The 14275-nt window shown below is 37.8% G+C and overlaps 1 protein-coding gene across 1 annotated transcript; it reads right to left on the bottom strand.

Moving 5' to 3' along the window:
* Positions 1-331: 331 nt before the first annotated feature.
* zpld1b (zona pellucida-like domain containing 1b) lies at positions 332-7644 on the bottom strand. The gene is made up of 10 exons (XM_056374514.1): positions 7358-7644; positions 5778-5998; positions 5480-5661; positions 5004-5076; positions 4124-4221; positions 3686-3766; positions 3287-3458; positions 3090-3195; positions 2340-2369; positions 332-2105 (listed from the first exon to the last, which is right to left on the bottom strand). The coding sequence occupies exons 1-10, from the start codon at positions 7494-7496 to the stop codon at positions 1933-1935; spliced, it is 1275 nt and encodes a 424-aa protein (XP_056230489.1). The 5' UTR covers positions 7497-7644; the 3' UTR covers positions 332-1932.
* Positions 7645-14275: the final 6631 nt, after the last annotated feature.

Below are 14275 nucleotides of genomic sequence, written 5' to 3' on the forward strand. Positions count from 1 at the left end.
AAACGTTTGACTTTTGATTTCAAATCTTTGACGTTCCTGAACAAGAGGACCAAGTTGAGATCCTTTTTTTCAACTGATCTTGATTTCTTTTAAAATACCTGTTTAGAGGAAAAGTTTAACATTTTGGGAAATATTAGCTTCTTGTTCAGAGTTAGATGAGAGAATTGACTTCACTCTTGTATCTTTGTGATAAATATGTAGCAACAGCGAGGACAGTTTTGCATAAAGGCTGTAGAAAGAGAGAAACAGCTAAGTTGGCTCTGTCCAAAAGCTAACCAGATTTGCCTCACCAATTAGCATGTTAGCATGGTATAACTGTTGTAACCCTCTGTAGAACCACAACTTCCTGTTTTTACACTTTGGAGATTCATAGCCAGCGTACAGTCACCAGAGTGGTGTCAATCTTCTAATCGAAAATTTCTTAACATGTTCAAATATTCTTTAATAAAGTTTACATGTTTTACAAAGTGTTTTACAGCCAGATACAAAGAATGTACATACCCTAAACATATTTCTCAAACTTCTCAAAGCTTGAAACTGAATTAAAACATACAACAATAAATCAACTTTCTTGTTTTGTTTTTAAACACTGCATAATGCTTATTTGTTGTTTTATTATTGTACAAGGTTATACTACTACAAACAGCTATACATTTTGACATTAAAACAAAAAACACACAAAACATATATTTTGATTTCACTCTAATTTTGCTTTTTTCATTAACTCATGGTGTAAAAGGAAATGTAAAAAACTGTTGTTTGTTGAACTGTTATTGACGAAACAATATGATGAGGTATTGAAGGTAATAAATATACAAGACCTAAAACAATACAATATGAATTTAATAATGTGTGTATAGAGGAAAGCACACATGCACACTGTAACAGCCACACAATAGAAACACATGCAAAGTGTCGGTGTGTTTAAGTCTATGTAACCCAACATACTGTCAGTAGTAGTAGTGAGTAGAATTTTATAATACAGGGCATTAAATTACAGTGTAATTTCATTGTATGAATGAGGTACAAACAATACTGACCAGTTGCTACTGATTTTTAAATGTAGGTACAGTGGAAGAAAACAAGACTCTGTGGAACATGGAACAACAATTGAGCATTTTAGCGGAAAGGAGAAATACATTATTACATTAAGTGTCTCTGTAAATACTAGGCACCCACAGGGAAACAAAACTGAACTTGGGGAAAATGACAAGACTTTTAAAGTATATGTAATAAAGACAGAACAGCTGCACATTATACTGCAGTCCACAGTCCTTATCCTTACTCTGTGATGAAAAATACAAATTGTAGTTTCTCTCATTAACAGTCATTATTGTAATGTGTAGCTGTTTCCTGCTCTCTAGAATAATGAATTTCTACTTTCCTCTAAAACGTCCAATTATTACTTCTCAGTGTAATATTATTCAACTTGTTTTATTTCATTTGGATATGTAATTTATCAACATTTCCTCTTTTTCACACTCATTTTTCACCTTTTTATTGTTGTCATTCTTTTAGATATGTTCCACTTTCCACTCTGTTTTTTTATCATCTAGGAATAGTGTATACTCTAGGGACACATTCACACATTTGTGCATTATGCTTACTCTGTGTCATGGAGATTGTACCTATTTTGTATCTAGCCTGTATGCAGCTGTATGTAGCACTTGTGCCCAACACAAATATCCCCACAGCGACAATAAAGTATATCTTATCTTATCTTAACTTAACTTATCTTATCTTATCTATCTTATCTTACTCTCTTGTTACCCAAAGTCATGTTTTCTTCTACTGTACCTACATTTCAGTACAAGTAGGAACTGATAAGCATCTTATTTTAAACTACCTGACTCGTACAATAAAATTACCCTGTAAATCATGGGCTGTAACAGAAGGTATTACTCAAAGATTTTATTTCATACAGATGTTTATTCATTTAAAGCTGGGGTTCCAAACACCTGAGACCGTGGACGCTGGGAGGCGGGACTTCTGCAGGAGGTGAAGTGACAGCAGGACGAAGCCCACGCTGACTCCACCCAGGATAACCACACCTGAGATCAGAGCACTGGTCACAGGGTTCATTGTATGGAAGGAGTCTCCAGATGCTGGTGGGTGGAAAGATGAACAAAAGCAGAAGCTTAAAACAGACATGTTGTTTGACGTGGGTTTAATATGACCTGAGCTCTTTTTTACTTTTTTTTCTTTTTTTAGAAAAAGAAATGACACGTTTGTGTTGCTGCCTTCAATCATCCATTTCCATAGGAGGTGTCTGCTAGCTTTAGTCACAGATGATATTTTAAACCTTTTTATGTTTCGTAACATTGCGGAAGGGAGCTTACCAAGTTGGGAGTTGTTCACAGGAGTTTCATCTGAAAGATAATTTCAAAAGTGTTTATTAGAGTCATTTCTACAGCTCTGTGGATTCACTGTTCTATCTATCTAACTTAACGGGGCTGTCTGTTAAATAAGAAGATACAGCAAGCAGCTGGTTAGCTTAGCTTAGCATAAAGACTAGAAATACAGACTGTGTCCAAAACTAAGAAAATCAGATCACTTGCTTATTAACATATTGAAATAATAAAAAATGTCCCCAGCAGTGGAAAGCAATGCCAATCTTATCTCTTTTTGTTTTGTTTTTCTGTTTTGCTTCTATCACTTCTTTGAAGTTAGAATGCTATCCAGCTAGCCCCCTCCCCAGTCAGACTGTCTCTTCACTTTCCAATACTGAGTCACTTTAGCATCCAGTCTGCCATGAAGAAGTAACACTACCTCTTATGTTGTAAACACAACAATGGCTGAAGCTCTCTTCAAGACTGGTAAGTAAACAGCTGTCATGGCTAATGTTGGCTTACAAATAGCTATTTCAAGTGCAACAGTTACAATGTCACTGTGCCTGACCAACCACAATATGACAGTTTTATTCTTTGTGGGGTTTTTTGTACATATTAAAAAAAGCAAAGCAGCTGCTGGATGTAGCTTCACATTTTACAGACAAACTAAGAGTGGTATCTAACTCTCAGCAAGAAAGTGAATAATTGTATCTCCAAAATGTCTGAATATTATTTTATGAGGCAGTTTATCCTTCATACCACTCCTGGTGATGATTGGTCCAGCGGTGATGACGGCATTCCCAGATGCAGCCGGTCGGGAATCAAGGCTCTCCTCTCCATCCCGCCTGCGCCGTCGCCCACAAATCTGCCAATCACATCATCAGATTGCAGTCCTCATTAAGGTCAGGAGACACACAGGAAGTCCAAATACTGAGATTCATGATTTTTACACCTACTGGCATGAGCATTATGCAGTCGTCTGCCCGGCAAAGCTTGGTGACGCAGTGTAAAAACACGGTCGACATCTTCTGGTGTCTGTGTTTAACAAAACGGAAAACCTCAAAGGAGAAACGGCCCATCTGACTCTTCCCATTCTCGAAAACCGTCGTCTGCGGGTCTTTATAGCAGCTGTGTGAAAAGAGACAGATACACACACACACACATACATGAACATATGTATTACATGCACACTGTGAAATTGACAGATTTGATGTCTGTATGCATGCTTAAGCGCTCACTGAGAAGAAAAAAAGTGGCATTCATGAGGATAAGCCATTTGGAGGACCAGAATAGCTAATGACTCCCTTTTGTGGTTTATCAAGTCATTATCGTGAGGGGAGAAAAAGCAAGATTACCCAAAGAAAAGGTCATAGCGGAGTTCATCATTAGGATTCCCTGAGGGGGTTGTGTAACAGTAGTCCATCAAGATGTTCCACCTGCGGAGGGACAAAACTGTAAGATGGGATGAAGGATAGAGATCTAACTGCCCATGGGAAAATACAAACCAGGCTTTTTCTGCTGCAAGCTGGCGCCTTCACTTAGAATAATAACATAATGGCATGATGAATGTAGGAAAACATAGAACATAGAACAAAACATAAGGACTAATTCTGTATAAATGACGATGGGAAAGATGCTGTGATTAACAAAAACATCATCCCTGCGTCACTGAAGATGTTGTTGTAACAGCAAAATATCTGCTGCGTGAGCGAAATTTCTGTACAGATTCATGTCGTTTGAAAGTTAGGAGAAAATCAAAGTTCAGTAGTGAATGATCAGACGTTATCTGGTACCGTTTGTCTAAGTTTGTGGCTTTCACAGCAGCAAATACTCTGGTTTTCAGAGCCAGTCCAGCCATGGGAATAGAGAGAGGTTGATTGTATGTTGAATCCTGTGGAGAAAGAAAAAGCTTAAGTTTTCACTCAAAACATGAAGCTGGGAACTTGAAAGCAGCACAGTTCTGACATAATGAGCTTTAAGTAATAAAAGGCTGGTGGTATTCTAGATTTACGCTATTGTCAAACAAATTCAATGAAAGGAATGAAATCTACAACGTCTACCTCTCAATAGTTAATTACTTCCTTCCCTGTCTGCAGCACTCGGCCCCAAACCCACTAACATTTAAAAGCAGGTAACTATACTTTCATTTATAGAAAAAAACAGGAGAAAATAGTGCTGTTGTTTGTTGGGAACTATTTTCCATAGCGAATTAATACACATTTGATGCTCTTGTGAGTTTTGATGGCAGCAGGACAGGACAGTGTATGTGGGCTTGAGGCAAAGTGCCTATATGTTCACTCAGTTAATTGTTCTTTTTGGTCTTTTCAGGGGATTTGTTGACAGAAAAATATGAAATATCACCAGACTTATACCAGTAAATCTGGTCAAGAAATTGTCTGATTCATTAACAGGAAACACAAACATGATTCAAAGATCATGAACTCAATTTTCAACTCAATTTTCATTAATTTTTCATGAGAGTTGTTGACAATAAGAAACATATGAATTATTACCAGTCTTATAGGAATAAATCTGGTGAAATGATGATCCCAAAGATCATGAACTCAATTTCCTTCGAATATCCCTCTGAACCTTGTAATTAAAAGTTTCATAGTTTATGAATTGCAATGAAAGTGATAGTATATAACAAGCTGCCCATGGCGGTGAACTCACATTATACAGGATCATACTCAACGTGCTCACAAATGTACCGTTGCTGTCCTTGACAGATACAGCAGCAGAGGAGCTGTGAAGAGTTCAACACATTTATTTCAATGCTGTTTTTATCTTTTTAGTGTAGTTTGCTGTACTTGACATTGTTCAACATTTTGAAAACAGGGGTTGATGATGTAAAGTTATATTATATTTATTTTATAGTATTTACGTGACTGAAAGACAGTTGAGATGATGTAATTTAGCAACTAAGTCCTTAGAAATATGTATATCCTAAAATTAAAGATTCTCACAATATTATAACATACAAACCCACTCAGGCTTTTAAACGAGGGGATTTACTTCAACACAGTTTAGGAAAACAATGAACAGCGCTCTTGATTACATAAATAAAACAAAACATCAAATCCACTGAGTAACTCCTGGAAGGTCAAACTCTCTTTTGGACACTGAGAGATTTTTTGGCAACAACTTACGATGCCAGCTGTGAGTTATTGACCAGGTACTCCAGCGGGTAGCTGCAGCTGAATTTATACAACAAACCGGGCAGGTAGCTGATTATAGATGCCGGGTCAGGGGTGTCGATGTAGCCTGAGACATTCCCAATTTGCACCAGAGACATGTTCCCATAGGCATTGGCACCGTACGCTGTGCTGACCTGCAGAGAGAAACATTTCAGACAGCCACTTTGTTTCTCACAAGTCAATAAACAACATTACGAAGTTACCCAGTATACATATTAACGGCATGTTCTGGTGTTTGTGTATTCTTTACCACCAAGCTGTTACCGCAGGCCTCCAGAGTGCTGAGGCTGATGCTGAACAGGACAGCTGTGGGGAAGGTGTTGTTGTTAATGAAGCCTCGGCATTGGGCGTCACCGTGGCGACCGTTCAGGGCCAAATCTGCGTCAGTGTAGCCGGAGAAAAGCACCGGGCAGAAGTTGATCTTCAAGGTGATGGTTTGAACCCCACAGTACACACTGATGTCCCGCTCACCTGCAGGAACGGAGAGGAAGGAAGGTCAGTTGCCATAGGTACCCTGGACAATTAGCCCTGCTTATTTACCATCACACCAGTATTCACCTGCCATTCAGGTATCAAATAGTGTCTGATTAGATGGTGGGAATGAAATCCCAAAGCCTATATTTATCACTCAGTTCTCCACTTCGTGTGAACAGTAAGACCCACTTACCCAGCAACTTACTCACACCAAAGTGTAAAAGTAACATTTAAAGAGCAAGTCTCAAGTGATAACATGATTAATCATATGTATGCTCAGAGCACAAATAGCTAATCAGAGACAACAATTTACCCTACTTCTACCATATTGTTCATTCTTTTACCTCTGGGAGATATGCTTTTATTTAAAAAAAAAAAGTAAAATGTGTTTGTGTAAAACTGTTAATATCCTTGCCACCATGTCTGAAATGGAAGCAAGAGAAATATAAAACTGGAGCGGGAAAGAAATACTGCAGCTGGTTTTCATCATAAAACAAGTGCAGACAATAAAGGTGCATGGAAACTGATCAGCCAAACCAGTATTGATTTATTTGTGCTGCAGCCATCTGGGATCTGCTCTGAACCAACTTAATAGACCTATCTTAAATCTAAGAATATTTTCAAGTAGTAAAATAATTAATATAATTAATTATAATAATTTTATATAATTTTAATAAACTTTTAGCAGCTTGATGAAAAGAGGCCCAGGACTCTTAGCTTTGAAGGAGCAAGCTGACTCATTTAAAACAAGACTTCAGTAGTCATATAGTAGTATTAGTAGTAGACAATGAAAACTAGTACACACTTCTCAGGATAAGAGTTTCTCCTTATCCATGAAGAGTTTACATTATTCTGTCTACCCTCTGAAGAGAGGTGGAGGAAGTATTCAGAATCTTTACTTATGCGTAAATACAAAGTACCAATGCCACAATGTAGAAATCCATAAAAAATAAAAGCCATGCATTGCAAATTTACTTAAGGGTATTATCAGAAAAATGTATTCAAAGTATCAAAAATAGTACTCTTCATAAAGAATCATCTTTTAAATGAGTGTTTCAACATCGATGCATTCAATATATAAGCATAAAATAATTGCAGCAAAGCCTTGTGGAGCCAGTTTGATAGTTAAATGTAAAATCAAGTAATCACACTTTATGAATTTATGTTTTAAAGTAAAATGCTGCATGTATCACATCACTACAGGGAGGTTATGTGCACAGCATGTGCCAAAATACCAGAGCAAGCTGTTTCCAACACTTACCACTATTGACAGAAGCATTATGTTCAATATCTGCAGTCAGAATGTAAAATGCAAAGAATATACAGTCTGAAAAGAGTTATATGTAGTCCTCTCACCCGGAAACCTGCTGTGGTAGTTGGCGTCACAGTTGTATCCATTAAACTGTGAGGAGACTGAAGAAGCGTTACTCATCAGCAGGAGGATAAAGAGCACTCGTGTCATTTCAGCACCTAAGAGAGGTTTGCTCACTGTCATCTTCAGAAGGTCAACATTGCATTAACCACATTCCTCAGGTATGTGTTAAAAAACGGCACTTATCTCAAAATTAGATGTTTGAAAACAGTGCTCCCCTGCCTCGCCTGCTGCACACTCTGACCTCTATCAAAGTAGTACAACCTTCTTTCCCCAGGTCCCCCAATCCTTCTTATTCTGCTCCCTCTGCCCCCTTATACCTCAGTCGCTCATGTTGTCCCAAAACCTCTATTAGCCAACCCCTTTTAAAGTGAGGTCACCCCTCTTTCCAGCTCATTTCATCCCACTCCCCTCTCTCTACCGTCACTTCTATTTTTTCTACACTTGTTTACCTGTTTCCTGCCTTTTCCAAAGTAATTGTTTGGAACTCCTCTTAGCCTGGTTTGTGACGAGAGAAAAGTTCAACATTGTGCTGTGTAGTTTTGGTGGCATCAAGGGCCTAAACTAAACACAATGTCAGCCTTAGGTTTATCTGTTGTGGGTGCGAAGATGAAAAAGATAGAGGATCTCTTTATCCAAACACTTCAACAAAAACCCGCTGCAGTGCAGAACATGGGAAACTCCGTCAGATCTGAATGGCCTGGACAAATCTTTTCACATTGCCCAGAAACCCGAGCGTACTTGGAGGGTTCCCACTCATCTCTCCTCAGTCTGATCTCCGTCTGTCAGCTTGCACAAACGGTGGGCCTCAGCAGGGGGGGGCCCTGCCCGGGAATTAAGCTGTCATCGGCTGCCGCTGCAGCCCACATTCACATGAACATAAAAGTCAACTCATGTCTGATGCAGGGCTGTGTGTGGGTAATTTTGATGCACAAGGCATCACTTAGAGTAAAGGTATTCAGCGATGTATACAGCTACAGTGTGGTGTGTTCAGCCTTACAGAAGGTAAAATCTGTTGAGTCTGTTTTATACAATTTTAACCTTGATGTTACTGCGGTCCATCTAACCAAAGACGAGTTACATTAATGTTCAACTTGTATCAGAACAGAGAACGTCTTCATCTTCTACAGATTTAAAGTTCTTTGACCTCTAAACTGATCTGTAAAGTTAAAGAGGTGTAAAGTGTGATGCTGGGGCCTTTTTTTCACTGTCAACACTGCAGCCTCCAAAATGACCATAGAATTAAAACAGTTTGAACACAAACTGAACATTATAATCTCCATAAAGGTGGAATTTATTATAGAGCTGCTGTATTTGACTGTGTTAGCTTTAGCTAGGTATCCTTAATATACTACCAAATAGGTGTAAATCACATAAAAAGACCAAAGTCCATCTCCTAATACTTGCAGAATAAATGCTAAATACTTGCGACCACACTCAGTCCATTGGCTACCACTGTAGATATTAATCTTTAAAAATCAATCACCAATATAACAGTTTCATTTTTAAAAGGGCAAAAATAAATCCTTAAACAGCTCTGCTCTGTAGTTTTTAGCAAACATTACTCATACAGGTGTAAATAGAGCATATGTAAGGGACTATTTCCAGTTGTGGATTAATACACATTTGGTGCTCTAATGAGTGAGTACAGGATGGCGTATAGGGGACCGGTTAAAGTAAACGACAGTTTGTCACAGGGAAGGAATATGTCGCCCAGTGTGACCCTTTGCTGTGTATTTGCAGGTAATCTTTTACTGTGGGATCAATTCATCTCGATGTTTTCATGCAATTTGTTAATGAGATGAAAAAAATATAGACCAGTGGCAGATTTATCTTTTAAAGTACTGGAGTTTTTTTTTTTTCTAACCTGCTGTTAGAAAATAATGAGATTATGAGCAAGGCCCCAAGAAGAAATTAATGCAATTTCTGTGTCACTGACTTGTGGTTTCAATCAATAAAAGTCTAGTTTGTATTTCTCTGGCTGATGACAGAACCTCCAACTTATGTTCTATTTTTGGTTTCTTTCTTCACCAGAAAGTCAGAATATACCAAGCAGCAAATACAAACACTGCCTGTTTTGATTGGGTGCACTCACAACAATTTCAACACAAGGTTCATTTAGCAGCTGTTCTGGAGCTGTCAGCCATATCAAATGATATTCTTCAGCAGACAGAGTTTGACTATTTGTCATGAAATTTTAGATGTACAGATTAACATATTTCTGTGCACCACTGTCTTCATGTGTTTCTCTGTGCATATACACTAAGTAACCAGATGTGGAATTATTCAAAAGGGCCCACGGCTCTTTTTTGCCGTGGGGATCACCTACAAGGTTAAGGAGGCCCTGCGTTCCCATCTCAGTTGTTTTGAAGCTTAACTCTAATCTTCTGTTTGGGGTTCCTTCACATCAGATTCACACTTAACGACTTTGCCTAATTTCAGGACAACTGCAGATAAACTTTTTGAACTGATGTCATGTATCAGAAGTGTACAACAAAAGATGACACCTTACTTCCATGGTCTGACTATCGAAGCTTCATTATTCCCTCTGGCACCAAGAACCCAACCAATACTCCAGAGCTGTTGACTGGTTAGTTGGTAACTGAAAAACCCTTCAAGTCATTTTCTGAATCAGAAAATATCAAAAACTGACTTGTTCCAGCCCTTCAAATGTAAATACAGTATTTGCTTGTTTCCCAGTTTTCAATATAATAAAATCAACATCTTTGAGTTTGTGACTCAACAAAAGCAATGTGAACTTGGGCCTCAAGAAAGAATGGTTGGCATTTTTAAACATTATATTTTTTCTGACATTTTATTGATAAATGAATTGGATATTTAAAAAAAATTCTGATATATTGATTATGAAAAGCATTATTGGCTGCCGCTCTACATTACAATACATTAGGGGTTACAGGGAGGTTCTCTAGGGTAACTGGTGCAATGACAATGATTCATGGCTGTGGTTCTCAAACTTTTTCATATGAAGGACCCCTAAACTGACACAAATTAGAACATGGACCCCCATTTCATTTTGTACCAGGGTCCTCCGTCAGATAACATTTTTGCCTTTAGATGTTTCATTAGAGAAAGCGTTTAAACCCATGACCCAAATAGTCATACATTCTGTCACTGTGTTACTTAAGGATGGAATTATAGTGAAAATAAATTATTCCCCTTTTCACTGAGAACCCCCTGGAACCCCCTCAAGGACTCTTGGGGGCCCCTAAGAACCACTGTTTCATGGTCATTGCTTTATTTTATGGCCTTCATCAATTGTGAAGACCCAGTTTGTGGCAAAGTGAAGGATTATTATTATTATTGAAAAAAAAGTGGATGGAATTTGCAATTATTATTATTTTTTTGTACATACAGTGGTGATCACAGGAGCCCAAATGGGTAAGTCATGTCGACAAAACACAAGGGTTGAAAATCGAACCACATTTAATAAGTAAATATATATCAGTGTTTTGAGCTGCAGTCACATTGTTTCTGTCTTTGAGGGGGAAAAAATCTGGAACATTTTACACATTCAGAGATATTTATGAGCACATCAGAACATTATATGTTGGATTATTGTTCCCTCCCCACCAATGGCAGAGTTGCCCTCATCCAACACATCTCCTGTGCGTCACTGTGTTCAGACTCATCCTGGCCTTTGGCCTCATGTGTCAGTCTCAGATCCGCACTTGGGGCCGTTCAGGCACCTGCTGGCCCTGCAGAGCCCTGGGAAACACAGCTGGCTGTAGGTATTTGCTATTCACTCCTGCTCACCTGCCCCTCTGATGAGGTAGGGCTGAAATCAAATATGAAGCTCTTACAAGCAGACAAGTCCCATTGAGAGCAGACGGGATCAGATGGCCATATATACATGAAATGAATACATATGCTGAACCCATTGCTATCCTGCTTATTTTACAAATCCCACCCAGCAAATGACCTATTTAGCCACTGTATAGCCACGTTCTCCACTTCTGTGCTTGTGTTTCAGTCACATGACTTTCTTTAAGATATAAAGTTAGACTGGAAATCATACACACACACACACACACACACACATGATTCCAAAACAATGTTCAGCGTGCTGTGTACCCTGTTACTTTTCTTCATTATCATTTTCATTAAACATAACCTTTTAATTTGGCATTAAAATAATAACAAAAAGGCAGCTGCTGTCTTTCACCTTATGCTAGACCTTATCTACCAGCTGTAATGTTGCAGGAAAGCTGTCTTTATCTTAAGTTATAATACCACGCGTCTCTGTGCAACTCTCTGGAGCTTTGTGAATGTTTCCTGCAGGTCGTCGACTTTAATGGCGCAGGACCAACCGCCACACTCAGATCTGCCTGATATAGCCGTCTTTATCTGATCAACCTGAAACATCCAGACTCAACAAACAGACATCTAAATCACACAATCTGGGCTGCATCACAAAACCCGTGAGAGTGCGGCTGTAATCTGACGCTCCAGTTTTATCACAGGCAGGAAAGTGGAGCCCTCATCAAAGGCCCTGCTGCGATTTGATCCTCAGTGAGTAATGTTTCGAAAAGTCAGAAAACACTTCTTTTTTTCTATCTTTTTTTTTTTTTTTTACCACAGCAGAAGAGCATATTTATAATGCATGTGGGTAAAAATATTGTTTATTTCTCGCCACAGATGATATTCGTATCATAGACTTAAGTGGTGCACATAAATTTGAAAAAAATGAAGTAAATAGTAAATATAAGAATTTAATTTATAATGCACTACTGATGCAGGTTAATAAAAGAAAAAAGAGTTTCTCAAGGCGATCTCTTCTGAAATCAAAAATAAATGAACCACCATTGTTTTTGAAGTGTGTATATGTTTGCAGAGGCGTCTGCCTGTGCCTTTTGTTGGGCTGAAAAGCTGTGAAAATTCCCAGGTGAGAAGGGAAAAAACAACAGGCTCACTTATTGTTTATGTATGAAACCCAACCCTTTATTAAGAGAACAACATGTGAGGAGAACTGCTTTTCAATACCGTGACCTTGTCAAAGAGGTTTTGTGGCCACATAACTGGACTGAAGAATCCAAGAGAATAAGGCAAATGTCTTTGTTTGTGTAGACTAATAAAAACTCAAATTAACACTTTATTTTTTACTGTTTATAAGACTCATAAATCAGGCCAAGACCTCACGTGTTGCTGCCTCAAAATACTAGATTAGTCAACTGAGATTACAGTTAATACGTTGGCAGCTGTGATTTCAGACTGAGCTGGGTGTAAATCAGTGGTGAGGCAGTAAAACAAAGCCTCAGACTGGGGAAGAACTAAATGATTTTACTTCAGATTTTACTTATTTGTCCAGGATTTTCACATAGTAAGTCAAAAACTGAGATTCAGCTACATTAAAACCTAAAGTATCATAGTTCTAGCTGATAACATATAGGGGAGAATTGTGGTAGACTTCATGTTTGGAGATAATCATGGCATTGTGCTGCCCCCCTGTGGTCTTTGTCTTTCTTTAAAATTTGAATGCTTGACATTTTCATGTTCATATTACCTGTTGAAATAAACAATGAACTACTTCGCTTTAAGCATATTAAAGTGCAACTTACACATTTTACTTAAGTAAATGACTTGTAGTTGACAGTATGCCTCAACATATCCACTGAACTTTTCAGCGAGAACTAAAAGCTACACACTACTTGTTAAATTCTTGACGTTTTTATCCTGTAGACTGAAGTGTGCTGTTTTAAAGGCAGTTGTTTGCCATTATTTTGGCCTCCACTAAATCATTTTGGGAAATCTCAGGGTGATTTATCCCTTCAACAGTTTAGCTGCTAAAAGGAATCAATAACCTTTATTTTATATTCAAAACAAAGAAAAAATCCATCTCTTTTTGATATTTTAGACTGAATACATTATTGGAAAGAGTGAATGTGGAGTTTTATAGACTTATATTCATGAGAGGTCTCCATAAGTCCCCAGAACCTTTGAGTTTTATAAAAACAAAGCAGCTTGGACTTGCTGAAGTGCATCTACATAAAATCCATGGTGAATTGACATTTTTCATATGTGATGTCTGAAGTACAATCAAGTTGTCTTCTGTGAGCAAAGCTTTACTGAAATAAAAACACATTTGAATAACACAGGAAAATTCATCACTTCTTTGTGCCTCCTTTGGATTAGAGTTCACTCTCCAAATGTCTCTATGAGAGAATCATATGTATACAGGCGTTTTATCTTGGATTTGTATCTTTCATAACTATTTTTTCTTATTCATATTTTTAACAATATTCATGTGTCACATCACAAAGTTTGAAAAAAAACAACAAAAAAAACACATAGTCTCAGAACTCAATGCACTGTAATACACTGTGTCAGCCTTTATTTTAAATAACCTTTGGACATTTTTCTGTGTCAGGGTGAATTTGTACTTTGAACACTGTCATACCAAAAGCATTTTCTCTAAGGAAACCAGGCGTTAAACATGTAAAATCTCTTGTTGATACTCAGTCTGAAGTTATATTAGCCTGACTGGAATAATAACTTACATTTTGGAAGGATACTGTATTATGGTAAAGGTTACTGCCAATATTTCTAAATATTATAGACTACTGTCCATAAGAAGTCTCAATTTACTGTAACCCCAGAACTTTCCAGTTAAAAAGCTCCTGACTGGTTAATCCAGTATTGACAGCTCAGATTAATTTAGGAAAATACACTCTATAAAAACAATATATCTTCATTCTTGGTCCATTGACTTGGTTTCTATTGTGCTTTCAGTCGTGTCATATCCCCTTCCTGGATAAATTGAGTTATTAAGTAAAATTATATGATATAATGACAGACAATGAGTTGGCATTTCAACAGATCCGTCTCCACGACAAATGAACAGACTCCATCTGGTGAAGAAGACTGTGAGATAATAGTTGAAAGCT

This window comes from Seriola aureovittata, chromosome 4 (assembly GCF_021018895.1).
Source record: "Seriola aureovittata isolate HTS-2021-v1 ecotype China chromosome 4, ASM2101889v1, whole genome shotgun sequence".
NCBI classification, from domain to species: Eukaryota; Metazoa; Chordata; class Actinopteri; order Carangiformes; family Carangidae; genus Seriola; species Seriola aureovittata.